This window comes from Cryptotermes secundus, unplaced genomic scaffold, assembly GCF_002891405.2.
Source record: "Cryptotermes secundus unplaced genomic scaffold, Csec_1.0 scaffold108, whole genome shotgun sequence".
Taxonomy (NCBI): domain Eukaryota; kingdom Metazoa; phylum Arthropoda; class Insecta; order Blattodea; family Kalotermitidae; genus Cryptotermes; species Cryptotermes secundus.
The window spans coordinates 293176-318012 of NW_019719358.1; the positions used below are offsets into that span (position 1 = coordinate 293176).

Here is a 24837-nt window from a genome sequence, read left to right on the forward strand (position 1 = left end):
TATGTATGCTTACTCATTATTTTCCCGGAGGGTGTAAGTCCGCCTCCAGTGACGTCTTATCCCAAGGTGGGTGATCTCGTTGGCTGGGATCCTAAGGGGACACACCCCCTTCTACTGCTAAACCGTTTGGTTGACATTTTTACCTCCAAACGTCCCCCCATCACGCAAGTGTAAATTCTGTAGTTAGCAGTTCGATATACATTCAACGTCATTCTGCTGACTCGGCATTCCCTCGCGGCAAGCCAATGTCCGTCTAAATCCATACGCAGAAATTCCTTTAAGTTGTTAACCTTTCGTACATCCGCTTTCGTACCTCTTACAAATATTTCCCAAAACCAAATCTATCCTAACAAACATTTTCCCAAAAATACAAAAATGTTAATACTATGTTAACATATTACCGGGAGTCGGCCTTTGGGCCACAACAACACTCAAGTGCCAAAATCATGGGATAGCAATAAGTAAATTTATTTTTAAGTGGCTTGGGAATGCCCAGAGCAGTATCAGTTGTCAGGTGTCAGGTTGAACACTGGCCATTCTGGTCATGGCAAGCCGACGTGAATTATCAGAGTTTGAACGGGACATGATAGTGAGTGCCAGGTGGATGGGACATTCCATTTCTGAAGTTGTGCAGCCATTCAAAATTCCTCGATCCACGGTGTCAAGTGTGTACTGGCAATACGTTGTGGAAGGCATTTTGACCCACCATGGACAGCACAGTGACTGACAACGGGTGCTTAATGATCGTGACCAGTGGCGTCTAGCTAGAATTGTCCGTCGTAACAGACAAGCGACACTGGCTGAAATCACATCCACATTCAATGCAGGAGGTACCAGACGCATATCCAGCAGGTCAGTGCAGCGTTCTTTAGCTTCCATGGGATATGGGAGCAGATGACTGACCAGAGTGCCTCTGTTAACACCATGACACCAGACACAGCGCCTCACCTGGGCTTGGGATGTCGCTATGGATCCTGGAGGATTGGCAACATGTGGCATGGTCCGATGAGTCACGGTACCAGTTGTTTCGGGCGGATGGTAGGGTTCGGGTGTGGCACATACCCCATGAGGCCATGGACCCCAGTTGTCAACAAGGCACTGTGCAGGCTGGTGGTTGTTCCATACTGGTGTGGTGTGTGTTCACGTGGCATGAATTGGGTCCGCTCGTCCACCTAAACACGTCATTGACTGGTGACCGCTACGTTACACTGTTTGGTGACCATTTGCAGCCCTTCATGGACTTCATGTACCCACACAATGATGGGATATTCCAGCAGGACAATGCACCATGTCATTAGGCCGGAGTTGTCCAGAATTGGTTTGAGGAGCATTCTGGAGAGTTCCAACAAATGGTGTGGCCACCATGTTCGCCTGACATGAACCCAGTCGAGCATTTATGGGACGTGGTGGAGAGGTCCATTTGCACCCAAAATCCTGCACCTACAAATACCAGGGAGCTGTGGGCAGCTATCCAGACGGCATGGCTCAACATCTCTCCAGAGGTCTTCCGTCCACTTGTGGAATCGATGCCACGTCGAGTTGCTGCAATTTACTGGGCTAGAGGGGGTCCTACATGATACTAGGTACCTATCCCATGACTTTTGCCACTTCGGTGTATATTTTAACACTCAGAACACCTATTGTAGTAGTGGTTTCCAAACTGTATCAATGTCCCTCTGATGATGGTCTCTGAGGACTGAAACTTAAGGGCGTGAAGAATTGAAATAAGAAAAATTTCCACCAGTCTCACTGGATGGATCTGTTTCATCTTTTTATAATTATTGTGTATAGCCTATTTATTCCTTTGGCTTCTGATTTAACATCTGCCTTATCTGCATACTGCTTTCTCTTTTCCTAGCTGTGCAAATAAGTTGCATCATGATGGGAATAATGCAATGAATATGCTGTTCTTGTAGTTTGTATGTGTATTGAGATCACTTTAATGAACTGCATGTACTCCAACAAGACAGTAATTTGAATCATCAGTTCATATCTACACATCAGAGAGGGGCGGTGTAAGGGGTGAATGAAGTGGGCCCAATCCTATGACCTTTCAGGGACCTCACGGGAGTTGCATCTGCCCTGTACTTATGCCAGAAAATGTGCCAAGTTTAATGGATATAAATTTTCTATATCCTGAGGTGTTCAGAGTTTCATTTCAGTATGTATTCACCTGGCATTTTTTGTTTATTAATTTTTATGCAGAATTGTTTTTGTTATAGGACCTATATTTTAGTTGCAGTTTAATATACTAAGTTTGTAACCTGTGTCAAGGAGGATGAGGTGGGCAGGGCATGAGGGAGAAGCAGGATACATGTACAGTATTGGTGGGAAAGCCAGAAGGAAAAGAGTCCACTGGGAAGACCAAGATGTAGGTGGGTGAACAATATTAAAATGGATCTTAGAGAGATAGGATGGGATGGTATGGATTGGATTGATCTGACTCAGGATAGGAACCAGTGGAGGGTTCTTGTGAACTTTGTAATGAATGTTTGGGCTCCATAAAATAGTGGGAAATTCTTGAGTAGCCGCAGAATTGGTGGCTCCTCAAGAAAGGCTCAGCTCCATGAGTGTGAGTAAGTAAGTGAGTTTGTGAGCAGTGTCTAGGGCAGTATGTCTGTTTTTCTCTGAGGCAATGGATAAGTAATGCCAGTGGGGTGAATATGATGCAGTGAGAGGAGACATTGCTAATTGTTACAGTGGTCATGCCAGTTATTTCGTAAAATGAGGCTAGTTAAATGTTGGATTATAGCCATTCTTAAGGAGTGGTGTATAATTATCTTTGTTCAGTGTGGAAGCCACAGTAATACAAGGGGTCCAAAAAAATGTACTCTTTGATAGGCAGTATCTTTGGAACAAAATGACAATTCTTGCACGGTAGTGTAGTGTATGTTTTCTCAAAGATGGCGAAGGTCACATGAGTCAAGTGAGTGTCGTGCCGCATGTGTGCTGCAAGCAGAAGACAGCAGCAACAATGGCTGAGAGGTTGTTCTTTGAGCAACGCAAGGCTGTATTGAAGTAGTACTGGAAGTACGAAAACATTAAAGAGGTACAACAACAATGGCAAAATGAGTTTGGAACTCAGCCACCCACATGTCGAACAATTACCTGTATTTGGGATAAATTTGAAGCTGACGGTACTGTTCATGATGTGCATAAGCAAAGATCGGGTGACCACGGATAGTAACAAGTCCAGCTTCCAGTGCTGTGGTGTTGCAACATTTTACACAATCACCACAAAAATCTGTGAATCAGTGTGCACACGAAAGTGGGTTAAGCCGATCAAGTGTATGGCAAATTCTGAAGGCTGTAAACTGGAAAGTGTACATTCCAAGACTGCTGCATGCTATGAATGAGGACAACCCGGATCAAAGGCTTGAATACTGCGAATGGTTTGAAGGCATGGTTAGCGAGGATGAGTTTGCAGGGAAAGCTATCTGGTCTGATGAGGTGCAATTCAAAATGAACGGTACTGTTAACTGCCACAATTCTGTGTATTGGGCTCCTGTAAATCCACACGCTTATGTGGGCAAGGAAGTAAATCTACCGGGTGTTAATGTGTGGTGTGGTCTGTCATCGCACGTTTTGATTGGTCCTTCTTTGAAGTTACCGTAACTGGTTAGGTGTATCTCGATATGCTTCAGACATCGATTTTCCCTGCCATTCGAGAGCTGTTTGGAGATGAGAGATTTTACCTACAACAAGATGGTGGTCCACCTCACTACCACCGAGATGTCAGGGCGTACTTGGATGACACTCTACCAGGACCTTGGATAGGTCGAAGAGGTGCTATTGAGTACCCACCACGGTCTCCAGACCTAACACCTCTTGACTTCTACCTATGGGGAACCTTGAAGGATGAAGTTTATCGACAAAAGACAGCTACACTGACGCGCTACGAGAAACCATCGAAGTGTCATGTGCAGCCATCACACCGGACACACTGACAGCCATACGAGTAGTTCACTCAGCAGTTCGGCAACATCGACGCTGTTTAGCTGCTGATGGTGGTCACTTCAAACACATGCAATGACTCTCTCTCTCTCTCTCTCTCCGCACAAGAATTGTAACTAAATGTCATTTTGTTTCAAAGATATTGACTATCAAAGAGTGAGTACATTTTTTGGACCCCTCTGTATTTTATATTTGATAACAGTGTCATATATCTACTCAGAAAGATGTCAGGTTTTGAAAGGGATTGTGACATAGGAGGAAAGTTCAAGTCTTCTATGTCTGAAGGAAAAGAAAAGGAGAATTGTAGATGGAGAATCAAGAATTAAGTGAAGCATGTCTTGAAGGGAACTGAAGGGAGTAAGTTTTGGTGTCAGAGATATTGATTGGGAATAAAAATATACTGCAGGTGGAAAGTAAGTATGACTGTTCCAGAAATGTAGTAAAATGAAAACTCATTGAAGGTACAGAAACTGCATGTTTTAAGTGATAAATCAGACAGTAGTTCAGTAATGAATGAGAAAAGCTCAATCAAATATGAGGACCTTGTGACTATTATTGAAGTGAAATTGAAAGATGTTGTCTCAGTTCTGATCCAGGTGAGTGGATTGTGGTATATTCACACTGCTGTAGTGTAGTATGCATTGGGCCAGTGCACCCTCACTGAGTAGTGAAGAATACCGAAAGGATTACAGAAACAAACACTTAGAGCAGTAATTTTCACTGAAATAGAATTATTAAAGATTGTGAAAAACCAAAACAATGTTGGTGTTTGGTGGCCTGAGAATCTAAGAATTCTTTCTCATGTCTCTTGTTTTAAACACTGCAGATCTTGTTGTGTTAAATGAATGTTTCAGTTGGAAAGATATGAGCATTATATGAGGAAAGCATGATTATAGCAGATGTCATGAGGAATAAATATTAAAATGGCTTGAATTGGAGCAATGTTTATTGGAAAGGAAGACCATCAGTTATGACAGTCAGCTGTATATTCACAAAGCCATATAACACTGGCAAGATTTGCTGGAAAGATTGATAATTATTACACAACTTTTGGTATCATGGAATTTAGCATTTAGAAGACACATGGAAACAGTATTCTTAGGTGTAGTTCAAAATTAAAGGATTTTTAAAGGTTTAGTAAAACTGTTATGTACATATGAGAGAGTGTTTCATGACATTTCCAGTGCATGAATGAAAATGAGATGCCTGATTGCAGTTTCAAGCATGAAATGCTAAATGAGCTAATGAAATTAATGAAAACAAAATTAATGAGACAGTGGTGAAAAACCAGTCTGTTCATGCTTTTTATAGTTGCTCATGTCACACACAAAGGTGGGTGTCTTCCATCTCGTAGAGTATGTCCGTGATTTAAAATAGGCCATGACCACTTCCATGTCCTTCATGACTGTCATTACGTTTTATTTTATTTCATATAATTTCTTAGGTTATTACAATGCCCTTAAGAAATGTGTGATTCAGGCTTTTTAGTTTAATTCTGCAGTATTGTTTTGTAATCTCAGCTCACATGAAATGCCATTCTTTTAAAGAATTTTCTTTTCTTAAGTACCAAACATTATGGGTAAATGGTTAGCTATTCTGATCTGTACACATGAGGTTCTGTGTTTGAAACTGGGTCCAGAGACTGGGTATTCTGAGTTTTTCTGTGGTTTTCCTCAGTCCATTCAGGCACTTGCTATGATATTTACCTTAGCGATGATAAAATGCATTCTTTTTAATTCAGAATAATTGTGGTAACTTTGGTGTTAATAGCATATTTAATTGAAAAATCATTAAATTATCCAAGACTCAGTCATTCATCCAAAGTTTCTGTTGATGCTTCATCACTAATTATCCACCTTCAGTTGAGTATTGAGTATTGAGTATTGAGTATAGAGGGGGTGGGTTTCCCCATGCACTTAGACCAGTTATTGGTCCATTGTGCAATTTTAATATCTACTGTCTCCATACCCTACCGGTACTGGTGCTCACTATTAGCCCCTTTCTGCCAGTGAGGTTCCAACCTTCTACTGGCAGTGGTATCTAATACTTAGTCCATTTCTGTCAGAGAGGTCCCCCCTCCTCTGGCAGTGGTACCTAATACTTCCCCATCTACTGGAGGCATTGGAAACTACTTTGGGCAGGAAACTTTTTGCCAAATTTAGCTCAGAGGTCTCCTAGAGACATGAGGTTCTTTTACGTGCTGTAAATCTACGACATGGGACCCACGGCTTAAAGTCCCTCCTGGAGGACTTGTTCCCTGAATTTTTCTGCCCTTAAAAATTCCATGACCTCCGCCGGGTTTGAACCGGCGTACCTTGAGTCATGAGGTGGGAACGGTACCCCTAGACTACGGAGGCCGCTTATCCACTTTCAGTTACTTCTATGTAGGATGTTCCAATGGAGAGTTGATCTGACATCTTTTTCCACTGCCACAGGAAGAGGTCATGTTTCTTACACAAATGCTGTTTCAGTCTAAATTGCCTTCTTTACACCACAGAGCAACAAAATTTCTATGATGAGTAAAATATACCAAAAAGAATAATTATGTCTCCCTTATATAAAGAAGAGAGAAAGGTAAATAATGATTGAGTTCTTGGTACACTCAAATGTAGTTATACATCTGAATTCAGATAATTAAAATTGAACTGACTCACAATTAAATTAAATTAAACCTGTTCTAAATCTAAAAGCAATGTTTTATATCATGGAAACTCAGAATAAAATAATGATGTTGCCATTTTCCATTCATACAGATAGTCATATGTTTACCGATCCCACTCAGTGAGGCTTCAAGCCCCACCGGTTGGTCGCTACTCTTTTACCGTCCTTTCTTTCTCTTGCCGTTGTCGCCGCTGCCATCGTTGGTCGTTTGGCACGCAGCTAGGGCGCGCTTTACCTGGCTCCACCACTTCTTCGACTCCACCACTTCTCTTCACTATGGAAAAGGGGTATCAGGTCCGGGACTTGACCTAGCTTGTCTGTGGGCGCCAGCAACTGTGGATACAGATGCGAAGTGAAGGGAAAAGGTGGACGGGGTGGGGAGCTGATGGTGATCGGGCTTGTCGTGGGTGGAGTGAGACTGCCTCAGCTCGTGTTCAGGCCTTACTCCGACGGCGAGAAAAGAACACACTGGAAACACAAACACTTGGCACCGCTTCCTCTATTGTTGTGTAATCTTGAAGTCACTGAGATACAACTCAGATTGTTACTTTACTATTCTCGGTACGGGAGAGCTCGGATTCTACAAAATGAGCGAATTGTTGTTACTTGGTTACACACTCCTGCAAGCCTTGTCACAATGCACCGTTAGCACTAATATGTAGCACTTGGGGACTTTTATAGGTTACCGCTACCACTGCGTGTGTGGTATCTGAGAGGGTCACGAGTTCGCACTCACTCGCGTTTCTTTTTCAATATTAATTTTCCTGATTTAACTTTCGAATACTCAGACATTATTTTCACTTAACAGTCGATCGAGAGGGCTAGCTTCGCATCCGGCGAGTTTAACTGTTGTGGCGAGACTTCCGAAAAAAAAAAACTCTCCGTTTTGAAGATTTAGAGGTCCTGTGAAAATTTGGGAACGCCTCGTTGCCATCCTCCAAATCCCCGGGTTGGCTGGATTTAGACAATAGGGGGGGAGGGGTTCGATCGAGTTTCTCATTCCTCCAGTGGTCAGCTGTTTCGCGGCGAAAGTTGGGTTCTCGCGCTTTCACGATCTTTATGACGCGGGGTAGATCGAGGGGGTTCAATCTCACAGTCTTCTAAGGGTAGGTCTGTGACGAATTTGAGGCCTAAATTGTCACATTCGTTACGCTCCGCAGAAAAAGGTTATGGTATGATATTTAGAACGTGAATGAAGAGGAATTCGCTAAAGAATATTCAGAAGGTCTCCACTACAATATAGCGGGTAATATTCGGATTCATAAAACATTTGACTTCCGTGACCAATCGGGTGTTGAGAAGTGGTCCATTTCCTCGACTATTGAAACAGTTCGCAGCTCCTTTATGAAAGAAGTTTTTAACAGTTGGAGAGTTATGACCTATGACCGGTCAGCGGGCCATCTCTCTGAGTGACAGAAGGTTCTCTCTTTTTGGACAGATTTCTCTTTTATTAGAGCATAGGGCTTTTGTAAACGTAAGAAGAGCATCTGGCTGGTTTGGTTTAAGTCCAGGGATTGTGACCCGTCATAAACTTTACCTTCTCGGAATTGCGTAAGCAAACTTTCAAGCTGTTGCTTCTTTAGAAATTTCTAGCTCATTCCAAAAAACCTTCCTCTTTTTGTGTCAACTGGGCTTCTCTCTTTCTATTTCCAAATTACATAGCACGCTCGGGTAGGAGGGAGGCCTGACTTCCCTTCGTGCCATTTGGGTTCAGGTCCCTCTGGTTTGAGTGGGGTGTGGGGTATTAAATCTGCTTGTATGTAGTGACAAGTACCGACACAAGTAAACAAAACAGTGTGGTCCTTGCATTGTATGGTTACAATATCATTTGATATAATTGGCTGGTGGAGAAATATGCGGTAGAGTCATTAAGTTCGTGGAATGTGGTTTTCTCCCATCATATTACAAGGTATTCACATACACTTACACAGATCTACATCGGCCCTCAAAATAGTTGCCGTTGGCCACTATGCAAGTCTGCCAATGTTGATATAGCTGCCGAAAACACTGCTGAAACATATTGGCAGGAAATTCCCGTACTGCATCTCTTGTGGCAATGACCACCTCCTCGGACGACTGAAATCTAAGACCACGTAGCTTTGCTTTCAAGTGGTGAAAGATAAAGAAACTGCATGGTGCGAGATCAGGTGAGTACGGAGGGTGTGGCAAAACGGTGACCTGCTGCCTTGCCAGTTCCTCTTGGACAAGAACAGAGTGATGTGCAGGGGCGTTGTCATGTAGCAACAGCCAATTCTTCCTATGCCAAATGTTTCACTAGGGGATTTGCCTAGTTTTTGGCAGAACTTGATGTTTGCCCATTGTTAAAACTGTCACATTTTCGATTTCCACCACTTACATTTAACTGCAGTTCACAATAGAAGTCGTAGTTCTACTTACACTGTTTGCACACAACTGCCTCTTGCTGTGATGAGAGATGAACAGACAGAACATCATATCATGCCTCAACCTATCCGCTGTAGTGCACTGCAGTGATGCTTTGCGGCCATTCCACGAACTTATTGACTGTGGTAGTAAGTGTGATACTGCCGGTGGCAGTGGTTGAGAAGTTGTGAATTGTGTAATTGTAAGAGCAAGTGGAATAAATTCACTTGATCCAAGACAGCGTGAAGTTATTTGTTGCATGTCACATACCCAACACGTGACAATACACACATACATAGGGCTGTGTTTCTCTCAAACACCTTGCTTGTAATTCTGTAATTTCTCAATAACTTGTCATGACTACAATACAAAATGTAACTTAACACTAATAACTACTGTCAGCTTTGTAGGATATATAAAGCCTTGAAGTATTCTTAGGTGGTCAGTTGTGTAAAAATGGAATTAGTGTCCAATGTTTTGGAGACTCTCTCTGTCTCCATCTTCAGGGGTTGTTACGATGGGTGATATGGTGGCACTGAGAGAGAGAGAAGTTGATAGGACATACAAAGCCAGCAGTGTGGTATGTCAGTTCCAGGCATGGAAGTTGTCCAAGGAACTGTGCAGTGTGGATTTTATGAAAAAAATTTGTTGAATCACTTGTGCTCTTGGCTGGCCTGGCAGCTGCCCATACTGGGGTAGCCAAGAGCATATTCTCTGACAATAAAGACAATGAACAGTTTCCACTCATCATATCAAGCCATGATAATGGAGACAGACAGTATATAAAATGCAGGTACCAACATCCTTCTCATGTGAGTGGTTACCAAGAAGACTTAATCTCATATAGTTGCTGGGAAACTTCAAATCATATATAGATTATCTAAAATCTTGCAAGTTCATTATCCAGAGGCACAGAGTAATTCCAAACGTTTTAATATATCTTTTTAGAATTAAGCTCAAACATGTTTTGGCCTGATTATCACAACTGTTGTTGAGGATCTCTCTGAAGTTTATGAACTCTAATACATTTTTGTATTAAGATATTGAACATGCAGGTTCACAGTCGACAAATTGGGCCCTATAATGAATAAAGAGCTCCAAAATGAGCAAACTTTCATATCAAGTCAGGAAATCATTGCTTAGATTCATTGCCGCTTTTATGGCATTTTTGTACTCAATTCATGATTTCATAGTGTGGTGCAGAGTGGTTATGCACCAAGCATCCCTTAGGATGGCTCACGTTTGAGTTCATAAAACATTCACTTGTATATTAATTATGCTTTATTACATGCAAAATCAAGGCATGCGGTAGTGTAGTTGGTTGAGGCACTAGGCTACAAGCCAGAAGGTCACGGGATCAAATCATGACGAGGTGGATTTTTTTCAATCTACCAAATCCTTCCAGCTGCACTATGGCTCTGGGGTTGACTCAGTCTCTAACAGAAATTAGTACCAGGAATATTCCTGGGGGTAAAGGGTGGCTGGCGCGTAAGGCTGACAACCTCACCGCCATCTGTGAACCGACTGTCTAGAAAATCTGGAAGCCTTGACCTCTTACAACCCTATGGGTCTCCACAGCCTGTTAGAGGAATACCTTTCCTTTTTTACTTTTACATGCAAAATCTGCACAGAACATAAAATATGTCATTAATGTGGCATTATTTTATTTGATATGTAATTAACAACACAAATTTTAGTTCAAGTTTCCATGTACAGAAACAAGCTGAGTTTGCCTCTATAAAAGAGATTATTTTTTCAAAAGCTGTTGTTAATGGTTACTGTTATTAAAATCTGACAAAGGCTTTGGGTGCTGAGAAACGCAAGTTTCAGATGTGGATGCAAGAAATGTGGGCATGTACACTGGTTCCCAAAAATCATCCTTCATGTTTCACATATTTAATCAATGTTGTCTCCTAAATTACACACTTGGCAGGTCATGTACGTTAAACATTTGCGTTTTGAATTTTACAGGAGTATACTTCTTAAGCTAGCTGCTGTGCAGCAACTTATGTTAGCTCAGTCAGAAAAGCAGATGTGTGGCTGGTTTACTTGGGTTGCAGAAATTTCTGTTTTGGTTCAGAAGAATCTTACCCAGTTGGTGGAAGGAAGGAAGGAGTGGTAGTTTTTTTTTTGATGGTGAACTGGCTGTAACATGAAACTAAGCACCCACCCCCATGTGGTGTCAGGCTGCAAATATGCTGTATATATTATGTTATAGTAGTTGGTAGCAGGAACCAATTTATTTCATTTTCTCTTATCATGTCTCACATGTGTGGCAGGTTTTGAAAGATATTGATTTGTTTCACAATTAAAATGAATGTTCATGATGAAACTATTCTTTCTTCATGCCACTTAATGTTCATCTAGTACACTGATTGCCTACACTGTAGTATATTATTCATTATCAGCTTTCCATTTCCTATCTTCTAGTAAGGGAGAATGGGATGCATTGAATTAGAAAAAAAATATATTCCAGTACTATATGTGCTGTAATTGCAGGGGAAGGTTGTGGTTTCCACAGTTTAAAAGCTGAGTCCCTCAAATATGAAATGTAGTAGTTGACTGTAGCATTAAAAATCTTTTTCAAGTTACATTTCTTTAAATGATTGAATTGGCCATTGTGCCCCGGGTTGCAGTGAATTGCCAGCAGGGGTACAATGAACCAGTGAAGCAAGTTTGACAAAAAGCATATGTAAATAAACTCCATCAAAATCAGAAAATTAGTACATATACTTCGCATAACCACATATTTCCATAATATGACAAATCATACAGCCACTCTAACATATTGCTTTTATATTGTGAATGGCATTTGATTCCATGCAAAGTATGACTTCTGTCTTTTGGTTCCTCCTTGTTGAATAGCCTTTGGCAGCACATACAGTGTTATTCGATGGCACACTTTATTTTTATATCATTACATTTCAGCCCATTTGAATGGCATATATCATAAAGTCCTTCCATTAGAAATACCAACATTGAAGCCATTCAGATTGCTGAGGTCAAACCTTAATATTTCATGAATGCTTATACTAACCTTTTAATATTTTAAACTTGGTATGTATGTATAATGCCACCTGAGGCCATCTCAGTGGCAACTTCATAAATACCTCTCATCAATAGTACCAACATTGCAGCTTCTCAAATTGTTGAGGTAATATTCTTTAATATTACTTGAATACCTGAACTGATCATCATGATACTTGGTGTGTGTCATTCCATCTGAGGTCATCGCAAAGGCATACATCATAAATCATTCCCATCAGTAATACCAACACTGCAGCCTCCCAAATTATATTGTTTTATTGACTTCATTATGTATACCACTAAAGTTTTCTTTCTGCTTGTTGCAACAGATACTCAAATTACAGTGAAAGGAAAGTAGGCGATTAGTTCTTCCCATAACTTCTTGTTTATATTAATTAGTTTTCTTCTCACTTTCTGCTTTTGGATATCCTTGAATTACTTGTGATGAAATTCCTTCTTGAAAGTATGTGTCTTGGATATCATGCACAAGAGATGGTCCTGCAATTTGCTGGTCAGTATTTAACAGCTCACTGATATCTCTGCCATTTTCATTGTTCTGAAAACTTTAATCCTGAACTTGTATAGCAGCTGTGGATGAAGAAGCTACTATGACCTACTTCGGATCAAAAGAACTTGGAGTTGGTCTTCCATTCTGCATGATTTCTTCTTTATGTAATTGCACTGATCATGAAATCATCATCAGTGAAAACTTTGGGATCAATGGAAAGATCCCAATTTTCTTGATAGCAGAAGGAATATTGGCATGAGTCATAGCATCAACTGCATCATGTATTGACAATGGCTTTCCTTTGTTACAAACAGTATTGAATTTGAATGATAAAATCATTTGAACGAGGAGAATTTCCTCACATCCAGAGGTTGAAGTTTGTTTAAAGTGTGTGGGGGTAGTGCTAACATGGTACCTCCTTGTCCTTTGCTATATCTGTCCCTTCAGTGTAAAGATGGCTTTCATACTTGTCTAGAGTTCGTAGTGAAGAATTGTCATGGCTGTTGTCTGAGCACTGAATGTAATGCTTCGTGATCTCCACAGATAGTTCACCAGTCTTTGTAGCTAATTCCAGAGTGGCTGGTAGTGTATCATCATGTATTGGTTGAAATATTATTGCTGTGGGCAGGAATGTGCCACATGCACTAATTATGCAGCAGGTGGTGACAGGACATGTTGTCCACTCAAAGCTCAAAGGAACTTGCTTGATTTACATGTATTATAAGACTTGTGGTAATTTTTCTGGTATAGTTGTGAAGTGCTGGTCACACATAAATTAAAAATCTTAGTACCATGAGCAAGTGCAGGACACTTTTGAAGTATGTGTTCCAAGTTTGTGAAGAAAGTGGAAACTTTATGGTGATAAATAAATTGCTTTGAACAGGCAGCAGCTTTCAGGAGTTATAATGCTCAGGTTAGGGTTTGCTTTGTGAGTCCATAAAAGCAGAGGATACCTGCTAGTCCCTGTATCCTTTCCCTATGAAAGCCCAAGCTATATTTTACAGCCATCTCTTAGGTTAAGCTCTTGTGTGTTTTAGTGTACATATCAAATCACATTTTTTAAAAGATTAATAAATAATTTTCTAGTTCTTTTTTCTTTTCTGCCAAAAATGCTTTGTAATTGTTATAGTTAGGTTTCAGTCTTGCATTAGTACTCTCTTTGTATTTGTGAACATATCATAAAAGACTAGGGTAAGGTGTTGAATGGTTTTTAGCAGCTTGATGGATCAATTTCCAATTATTCATCTCCTATGATGCTTTTTTTATTACATCTTTGCCAGTTAAACCATGATATCATGTTCTCTGTGGTAGAGATGAACCTTCTTCATTCATGATAATGAAAAACATAACTAATAACAGCTGTTAAAATTACATATGAGGAATTTGATTTGTTTCATTCTGGTCTGTCACACTAATATTATGAAAAAGTTAATAGTTCTGTTCAGTGTGACTGGTTAAGATTTTCTTATTTCAATTATTCACGCCCTTAGATGTTTCGGTCTTCAGAGACCATCTTCAGAGGGACACCTTTACATCAATACAGTTAGAAGCCACTATTACAGTACATGTTCTAAAGTTAAAATATATACATACAATATAAATAATTACAATTGGCTGTAAAATCTAAAGTTTTTACGACTACAGCGGCTGTTCCAATACTTTAAAATATTTATAGTTAGTTTGTTAAAATTCTGTTGGAATCCATAAACCAAAATGGTTCATGTTGTCCTTCTTATTATTTCTTTTGACGGGGGCCAAATGTGTTGTAAAAACTTTTGTTATTTAATCCTACCTTTAATGTTGTCCTGTATGTGTTTGTGAAATGTTCTATTTTGTGTACTATGTATTGTAGCATATAAGTGTATGTACTTTACGTCTAAACAACTTATGTGATGGTGGTTTCCTATTTGTAGTGATGTTTGCCCTCTGAAGATGGTCCACAGCGACCGAAACATGTAAGGGTGTTAAGTTTTCATGTAGTAAAAAACTTACAGGTCACATTGGACGGAGTGATTTATAAACTAACTATAAATATTTATAAGTATTGGAACAGCCGCTGTAGTTGTAAAACCTTTAAATTTTACAGCCAGTTGTATATTATTTATATTGTGTGTGTGTATATTTTAACTTTTAGAACGTGTACTGTAATAGTGGCTTCTAACTGTATTGATGTAAAGGTGTCCCTCTGAAGATGGTCTCTGAAGACCGAAACATGTAAGGGTGTGAATAATTGAAATAAGAAAATCTTAACCAGTCACACTGAACAGAACTATTTAGCTTTTTCATTACATACGATACATTCAATAGAACAGCAGCCAAAATATATTTAATGTTGTTACAAATCTTACAAGAAATCAATACTATATATACAGGCAAACCCCAACTTGTGAACACATTTATTCTCTGAAATGTGTTTGTGAGTTGAATCTTCATAAGTAGAATTCATATTTCTTAAGGTGTATCATTGAGTTTGTTAATGTTAATTTGTTAAAATGTTTCTAAGCACAGGGTTCTGTGCACATTAAATGAATTGGGAGTCACAATTTATCAGTCTGTACAGTGTTCGTAAATACGAGTTGATCATTTCTTGAAAATTCATAAGTATAGGTTCGCGTATATATGTATATATGAGGCACAGTGAACTACTTAGGGGTGTAATGAACCATTGGTTCACTGTGTTCCAAGAGTGGCTGGATCATTGTTCCCCAGGAACGCTTAGTTCAAATGAGGTCGTTTTAAGATTATATGTGAGCATAATTAATATTTAAAGGCATATCTCAAAAACGTAATTCTGTTGTAGATATAACATCTTTTTGAGTTTCCAAGATTTATTCTGTACAAAAATTCAGGATGTTTACACCATCCCAGATTGATTTCCCAGCCGTTTTTACACCTAAACATAAACAGAAATCTAACAGCGGGAAAGATCATCTGCAGGAAAGAGATCTGGTTGAAGCAGTGCTTTCACCATTCCTAGGGGGAAACCTGGTCATTGTTTCTTAAACAGAAATTGTGTTAACTGACTTATTGTGCCCGATGGTTCAATATTCCCGTCTCCCCTGCTCGTTTCTGTAACCAGCAATTCTAAAATCTTTCCATTATGTTGTTTGCTGTACATGTATTCATTTGGAGGAGCAGATTAGGGCCGCATAAGAAGTTTTAATCTGTTGAAAGGCAGTCGACGCTTCGGAGGAACATGTCGCCTCCATCTTCAGGTTCCAAGATTAAGCCAAGCACGAAACCGGCGTTGAACTGAAATTGTATATTTACTGAGATGATTAATAAAACTGTTTGATGTTACAGCGAATTGCAACCATGTAACGTCAGAAGTAGATGCATGCTTTTATGTTAATTTTGCGTTCTGATATGAATCTATAAATAACGAAGCACCACAAATTAGAGTTCAAATTTCTTATTTGAGATACAGGAAAGTTTCCATGCAGACGGTAATTTTTTGCCCGTTGTAATTGATCCTCAATCAAGTGAATGTTTAAATAAAGTACGTAGAGCACAGCCAGACTTTGAACGAAAAAGATGGAATTCGGTCAGGGGTTTTAACAATGATCAGCTTTGTTGCAAAGCTATTCACGCCGCACAGTAATCAGTAATTTTTCTTTTATGTCGTTAAACATTTACCACATAACTTTCTTTTTAAATTAAGGTTGTGTAGGATAATGAGATCCGTAATTTGTGCCATATACAAATTATTTTATGTCGTATACCGGTTTTGGGAATACCTGTTTAATTCTTAATTCAACTTCATGTTACCTAATTGGAAACAATTCTTTTGTGACATACGCATTTCTGACCGCCTCTATGGTCTAGTAGTCAGAGGTCCTGGTTCGATTCCCGGCGCTACCAGATTTTCTGAGAAGTAGTGGGTCCGGGACGAGGTCCACTCAGCCTCGTGAGGATAAATGAGGAGCTATTTCAAGGAAAAAGCGGCTCCGGTCTAGAAAACCGAGATTAAGGGCCGTGGATATTCGTTGCGCTGACCACGGGACACCCTCTCTCCGCTAAAATTGACACTAACTTCGCCGACAAGCGGCGGTCTCTCGGTCGGTGTAGTTCGCTTACGGACTAAAGCCACGGATTTGTTTTGTTGTTTCTGTTACGTACCTATTGTAATGAACGAAAATAAAATCTTACCACAACATTTAATTCAGGTTCTCAGCACAAAATTTAATCTAAATCGATAAGTATCAGACGTGAAAAATGCCGATTGACAGGCGCCCTTCCAGTTATTAATTCGTTTTATTAACCTCATAGAGAAAATGAGTAGAAAGTAATAAGAGTGCGAGAGGAAACGAAGGCAATACGATTATGCAAATCCGCTGCATCAGTAATATTTATTTTGTCGTAAGTTAAGAAAATTGACCACTGGGAAAAGTGCGCAACGCATCCCTATAAGCACACTTGTTGGTGTTGGAGGTGTTTGTTCTCCCCACATCGCGTCTTGCCCTCACGGGGATTGTTTGTGTTCCTGCTCGCTTTCTTTATCCTGAAAAAGTGGGCAGCTATATATTCTTGTTAAAGGAATATTTATGGCCACAACTTGTGCGCACGAATGTTATATCAGCTGTAGTTGCACCTTGCGGTGAATTTAACATCGTGCTGACGTAGGCTAATAGATTATGAGGGTATTATTGGCCGCAGAAATTTCTATGTAACTTACACTTTGGAACAGAAGGTGATGTAACACCCATTTAATCTGACTTGTCACTTGTGTGCCTCTTATTTTGGAAGTTCACTGATCGGGTTGTCTTCGGTAGTTCATGGATTGTGTTGGTGTTCATTTTGTACCGAGGACTAGTCATGAAGTTGGTTTGTTTTGTTGGATTTGTGTTTCTCACGTGACTAAGAATACTTTGATGTTCTGGGATATCGCCTTCATATTGTGGGTCGAAGTGAAGTCACGCAAGAAACCGTCACGAAATAGGCAGCAAGATAAGCGTGGCTTACTCTTCGACTCTGAAGATGGAGGCGACATGTTCCTCCGAAATGCCAGTTCACTTTCACCTGATTACACGGCATTATACCGTATTTACGCATGTTTAGGCCGCACATTTTTTGCCAAAAATTCAAGAGGAAAACTGGGGTGCGGCTTATATTCGAAATCACACTTTATTTTAAAAAAACTATATTCATAATTAGTAATACAGGGTGTTCTACTCCTGAAATAATATTCCAAGAAAATTATTTTTTCTATAATTTCTGTCTGAAAATTGTGCTGCGGCCTATACATGCGTAAATACGGTATATCATAAGATACAACTCTTCAGTTTATTTTGTTTCTGAAGGGGTTGGCAACCATATACCCGCAGGCGCCATTGTTCCCGCTCTCGTTCGTTAATGGCATGGTTGTAGTCCAGAGTCATCACATTCCAGCGTGGGAAGGAACATTCACATCACGGAGAAACACGCCTTGTCTATAGTTTCTTTCGCTTAACGCAGCTTGTTGTTTATGTAGGACCTATTACTCGCTCCAAACGCGTCGGTATTTGGCACAACTCTGATAAGTAGCTCTGCCTGGCATAACTTTCGCCGTTCTAGCAGATCTTAAAGGTTATTAATTAAATATAAGTGAATTTTATCTATTTATTCTTATATTTTGGTTCATTTGATGCATTTGTTTATATGGCTCTGCAAATGGGTTACCCTTGGCTGCATTTCGTCCAGTCGTTGCAGTACACCCTTGGTTTGATTGGTTTTGTTGTTGCTTCAGCAGAATTGAAAATAGTTGTCCATATTCCCGCTTATATGCCTCGTTTGGATATAGCGGTGAGGCCAAATGGTAAGTCTGGCCGTGTATCCGGAAACAGTATGGAAACCTTCCAGCTGCCGATTTAATCCCTGTACTCATTGATGCCGCAATCATTGCTGAATTCTCTGTAAGCATCTCTCATAATAGAGCCCTCAGATGCCGCGTTCCTTGGCGTTTCCGGAAATTCGTTTCACCTGGTGAGGAATGGAACCATACCTAAGCATTTTGTATGCATATGTGGATGGTAACAGCAGAACTTTGGGGAGTCATTCAGCTGGATGGGTCAGCAACTGCGTTTAAGAAATTAATTGATAACTATTTTTTTCTTTATCTGTGTTTTGATATCCGGCGCTGCATAAGGCGTAGTCTTGGCGGCCATCTTTGTTATTGAACCAACGTAAGGACGTGCTGCAGAATTGATACGGAATTTTGCACTCTTAAGTGTATCTCTGCTAATGTGTACTGCTTTGCCAGTTCTTGAGTGATTTCATAGGAGATGACGTAATAATAGAATTAAAACTCATATTCCTTGAACAATGAATGAAGAAAACAGTTCTGTTTTACCAGTGCTGAAAGAAAGCGTATGTATTAGTACAACAATAGTGTTGTATAATTAGAATGAGCAAACCAAGGAGGATGGTAGGTGCTGGGAATGTAGTACGAATGGGGAGAAGAGGAATGCATATAGAATATTGGTAGGAAAGCTAGAAGGAAAGAGACCACTAGGAAGACCAAGGCGTGGGTGCGTAGGTAATATTAAAATGGATGGGATGGTATGATATGGACTGGATTGATCTGGCTCCGGATAGGGACCAGTGGAGGGATTTTGTGAACGCGGTACTGAACCTTCGGATTCCATAAAGTGTTTGGAAATTCTTGAGTAGCTGTACAACTGGCGGCTTCTCAAGAAGGGCTCAGTTCCATGGAATTAATGTTGTAGTTTTTTTTTCCTTGGCACTGCAGCCCCAGTGGGCCTAGGCCTACTTCCATGAACTTCTCCGTTCACTTCGGTTTTTCTAGATCTTACACATTCTGTAGGACTCCTTGGGCGGGTGATCAGCTCGTCGCAAGGCCTCTACTTGTACACAAACAGAAAAACGCACACACAAACTAAACATCCATGCCCTGAGTGGGATTCGAACCCACGATCCCGGTTTCCAAGCGAGCGAAGACAGTGCATGCCATAGTCCGCTCGGCTACCGTGACCGGCTCAGTGTTCCCTACTATGCGTAATTTCTCTAAAAGAAATCATGATTACAAATAAAGCTGGTGGTATCAGTGGTACGGCTACAATATATTCAGACTCGTGTTGTAGTAGAGTACTCAGTTAAAAGGAAGAGAAAATTTTGACGCAGTGCAAACCGAGTAAGCACTTTCTCTTGCTTTTTCATAATGGCAGTTGTGTTAGAGACTTATAGCTGAATTTGGAAGTTCGAAAATGTGCTTGTAACACATCCTTTGTTTAATTATCTCGGAAACTATAATGTTTACGGAGAAATTGTATGGGACATAACATTTTTGTTTGGTTCTTCTCTTCAACTTTCCTTCGATACATTTTTCTTTACGATAAATTTTTAGCGAACTCTGCGCAGAAGCACATGTAAAGTCACCGTTAAACATGTCGGATCGAAATGGGAGGGCTGTAGAAGGAGGTGTTAGTCGAGGTATCATCTCAGAATTTGCCAGGAGAAACAGAACGCCCACTATTGAGATTAGTGTACCTGGCGCCGTTCCGTCTATGTTAAACTTGGCGTTCTGACCAGATTACCTAAGCAACTGCGCCCTGCTCTTGTTGTCCCTCGTACAAGGCGGATGCACACTGCTCTGTGCGAAATAGACGCGCGAGAAGAAGGCAGTAACCACAAATAATGATAAAAAGGGCGTAAGAGCCTGTGTCAGAGTATCGGAGTATCTTTCAAAATGTAGAAGGGCGTGGTAAGATCGTGAAGACGTTAACCGGCCATCGGTGGATTTTACTCTCCATCGACTGCTCGTTGTAGGTGTTTGAGAACATGAACAGACTATGATACAGTAATAGTTCTGAGCGACCATATCATTAAATCATTAAGTCGCTGATTATTTTCTTTTTGGTTTTCTTAAAACTGAAGTAACTCAACACCGTGTTTATCATGTTTGGTTTTTTGCCATTCTCTTCAATACGTCTTCCTTCAGTCACTACGGAGAAATAATTTACTTCAGTTATAACGATGTTTGTATTTAATACGCAGTAAACCCACTTCACATTGGCTACCTGTCCTTCCCTCGTAAAGAAATATAAATTTTATATTGGTTATCCTTGCTCCTATATGGAAACCACTGAAATATGTTATTAGTCCTGTTGTTCGTGGAACTGTTTTTTGTTATTAATTCCCGGATTACACTCAAAATGTGGACGGTGATGTCCAAAGTTTATATATAATCTTGCCAGAGCTTTTTTTACTTTACGTCCTGTTCCGACCAGATCTCATACTCAGGAGATTCTGGAGACAGCTGGAGACAGTCTCTGTATCATCTCTTTAGAGATTCCATGATTTAGTTACATGTGAAGCATTTTACGATAACATCCTTAAATCTGGAGATAGTAGACTGTAGGTTAATAAATCTATGTTATGAACGAAACCTGTACTAAGTTGATGGAGTTTTTTTATTGCTAGTGGAGTGGGGTTAAGTCCGCACGGCTGATCATCCCTCAGCGGGGGGCAGCCAGTTTCTTCCGGGACCCACTATTGCCCTGGGTCCGTTTTTTCAGCTTTCCGTGGCCACCTGCGTGTAGATGCCGGCCCCTTTGCCGTTTCTTTATTGCTCCAAAAGATTTCACTGCGACCTGTTCAATAGGGACCTCCACATGCAATGCTATGGACTTCTGTTTTCCTGGATTTGCCTCCATCTTTGCTAGACAGACATCCAACATGACCTTCATCTGTTCCTGGTTTGCATCGATCCGGGAGGCGAGGGAACCCACCTGAGCTTTTATCTCCTCTTTGTCCGCCGTCCATCTTTTCTTGAAAGGCGTCCACCTTGGCTTCCACTCTTTCTTGATGGGAGACCATCTTTTATCTCATGGTTCTCTTTTCTTCTCAGTTGGCTCTTATTTCAGTCAGCAGGAATGTCGTCATTTATTCCATCTTCGAAGTGCTGTGAAATAAGTACACAATATAATCATCAGTCTAATAATCAATCAGTCAATCCAATCCCACTTCTGACGTAAAATTGTCACGTATTAGGGGTGCATGACTTATAGACGGGTTTTGGGTAGGATGTACTGGATTTATTGACACCTTATACACTCGTAACTACAAGTAATACAGCGCTATCGCTGATCTACACACTTTGTAAGTCACTATGACAGGCTGAGTCTTCTCATTCTTCACTAGTCGTATCCTGGCAACGGATTTATAACAGACTCACTGTCACTGAAGGTAATTATGAAGTCTTCTTTGCACAGCCTAATTCCTTTCTTGCCGTTTCTTTTCAAATTTTCTACCAACTGCCAGCTCCGGAGACTCTCAGTCCTAATCATAGTTAGAGCCAGAATCTTTGAGTCAACCCTCTTGAGAATCACGACCAATATTTTTTCAACTGAATACTTGCGGTCATACTCCTTACGTAACATTCTATCTGACGAGGGGATGGGTCTGTCGTTTACAGTTGCTGCTGGCCCTCGCCAGAGACCTCATTATCGGGTCCGAGTCGTTCGGGACTCATGACCATGTTTTAATGTTTCAGACTCGAGACTCCCCCAACTTGGAGTGCTTGGTCCCCGTATTTATATCCCCCAGGAACAGATTGGCCTAGTTGGGCGGCCCCCGCAGAAAACACCACTTCCCCTATTGTTGCGCGCGTTCGCTTCCGCGGGAACATGTTTACCGAGCCGTTGCCTAGAAATGAACTATTCCGTTCTCAGGCGTCATGTAACAATGTTAATTGGAACATTCCTTTTCAGATGTTGAAAGGAAAACGCTAAGTGATGAGGGAAGAGTTCAAACTTGAATTCAGAACTTGCATTACTGCGTCGAATGGCAGAAGAGTAAACCTGTCGCCATTTTATAACGTTATCACAGTCAAAATCAGCTCAACAGAAGTCGGACGTGAAAGCAAAGATGGTTCGTCATCCAGTGTATTTTATTCAATTTCAGTTAATGAATAAACTACATAATGAGGAGCTTCATAACTTGCACTCTTCGCCGTCATGCAGAGAATACAAAATTTGACATCCTCCGGTATTTATGATTGATTCCGTTATTAGAATGTGGTTTCATGTTCCAGAAGAGCCGAAACACTGCAGCTCTACTCAAATTCAACTTATTATGTGACTGATTGTCCTTTCTATGAGTTTGTGGAATCATATTTTATGAATCAGAAGCTTATGAATTTTCTTCTTTCTGTTGCAGAACTTGGAATTAATCCGGATCACATCATGCAAAAGGTCAGTGTCGAACCCCACGCCTTCCAGAGAAGAATGAGTGATTATTGTAATGTCGTTATACTTTATTGATTTCATCATATTTCGAAAACATGTTGTCCCTCTTAATAGCAAGAGTTTACTGTTTTTTTAAAGCTTCTTCCTGGTTAAAGTACTCGACGTTTAGGCAGGGAAAGTCGTCAGATAACGCCCGCCTCTTGCGTTTCTTTCATAACCAAAGATGACTATGAGAAGCGTAACAAACGTGAGAGATGTGTGGCATGTATTCCTTAAAACCGGATAATTACAGAGTTCTAAAGTTTAGGAAAGCCTGTGTGACATTTTTTTAAATTAATGTATGATTAAAGTCGAGGATGAGATGGGCAGAGCATGAAGCACGAATGGGGGAGAAGAGGAATGAATATAGAGTAATGGTGGGGAAGCCAGAAGGAAAGAGACCACTGAGAAGACCAAGGCGTAGGTGGGTAGACAATATTGAAATGGATCTTAGATAGGATGGGGTGGTATTGATTGGATTGATCTGGCTCAGGATATGGACCAGCGGAGGGCTCTTGTGAACACGGTAAAGAACCTTTGGGTTCCATAAAATGCTGGGAAATTCTTGAGTAGCTGCACAATTGGCGGCTTCTCAAGAAGGCCTCAGCTCCATGAGTGAGTGAATATGCACGTAAGTGTGATTTGACGATATTAGTAACCAAGGGCTAAAATACTGCCTGCACAGGCTTTCAAGGCTTCTCTCTTTACGGTTACCCTCTGTTACATGGTACCAGCATAATATCGGGAGTAGAGGTCTACATAAGCATTAACATACATGTATAACGGAATCTAATAACATTAAAAAACACCCAGATATTGCGTATACCATTCTCTGGTAACGTTAAGTTGCTTCATCGTGCTGTCAAACATTACCCCCAGCAAACAGCGTATTTTCATTCTGAGATTAAATCAACTGATTTGCTTGCATCTGTTTAATAACGCTCCTCTTATCTGGCCAAAGTACCACGCGGTAGCATAGTTGGTTGAGGCACTATGCTACAAGCCGGAAGGTCAAGTCCCGATGAGGTCATTGGATTTTTTTTTTCAATTGGCTCAACCCTTCCAGCCTCTAACAGAAATAAATACCAGGAATTTTCCTGGGGGCTAAAGTGCGGCCGGCGCTTAATGCTGACAACCTTACCACCATCTGAACCGATTGTCAAGATAATGTTGGACCCTCAACGACGCGCTACCGTATGGGCCTCCGAGGCCTGTTACAGGGATACCTTTACCTCTTGCATATCGTTCTTAAGGAACATACGCGACGTACTCAGCCGCTCAAAAAGTCTCAGTTTTAACAAAAATTTAAATTTATTTCACGGTAGAACGAAGCATCACTTCTTCGGAACCTCTTCACAGATTAATAGTAGCTCCCCTGAGATTGACTTACGTGTTATACCAATTGAGTACTTCACCTGCTGTGTAAGATACAAAGAAGGGCGGTATTAGGAGACCCACGATAATGGCGATTTTCCCTTACTGCAAAGTTTACCGAACACTCGTGCCCGAAATAACGCGGTGTAATTCTTTTGCTGTTGAGGACTACAATTAAAATCCCACGTGCTAATTATTAGAAATCAATTAGAACTGAAGTTTCCTGGACTAAAATTAAAAGTAACAGCAGAATTTTGCATCGATATTTTCTCAGCGGTGGATGCGATAGTTTTATTGTTATGAACCGGCCAGTTTAGGTGAGGGAATGTTTCCTTCCTACCAGATATAGGGAGAATACCATCATGTCTGAATGATAAAACCTCTCCTGTGAGAATGGAGTATACAACCATCCCCTCTCCAGCTTCGTCGTCATGAGTACTATTCACTTTAGTCCGGCAACTCATTGGCATGGCATAACTATTGTATTATCTAGAAATATATCAATATATTGCTTGTATAGGACCAGATTAATTGTTTTATGGTTGTTACGTGTTTACTACAGCTACAAGTACCTGTAGGGTCAGGAGTTTTGTTGCTCACATTAGTAGTTACGAGGTTAGAGTTTGTTAGTGACGAGATGTATATGATATTAACCAGTTGCGGTGGTTCGACGTGTATGTTTCGTCAGGGATTTAAATCGTCTGGGGG

The 24837-nt window shown here is 40.6% G+C and overlaps 1 protein-coding gene across 1 annotated transcript in view; it reads left to right on the forward strand.

The window, feature by feature from the left end:
- The window catches only part of LOC111864528 (protein YIPF5), a 32729-nt gene that overhangs the window by 7083 nt on the left and 809 nt on the right, over nucleotides 1-24837 (forward strand). Inside the window, exon 4 of the mRNA XM_023851839.2 lies at nucleotides 22688-22722. Coding sequence (XP_023707607.1) covers nucleotides 22688-22722 — 35 coding nt within the window. The remainder of the gene's footprint in view (nucleotides 1-22687; nucleotides 22723-24837) is intronic.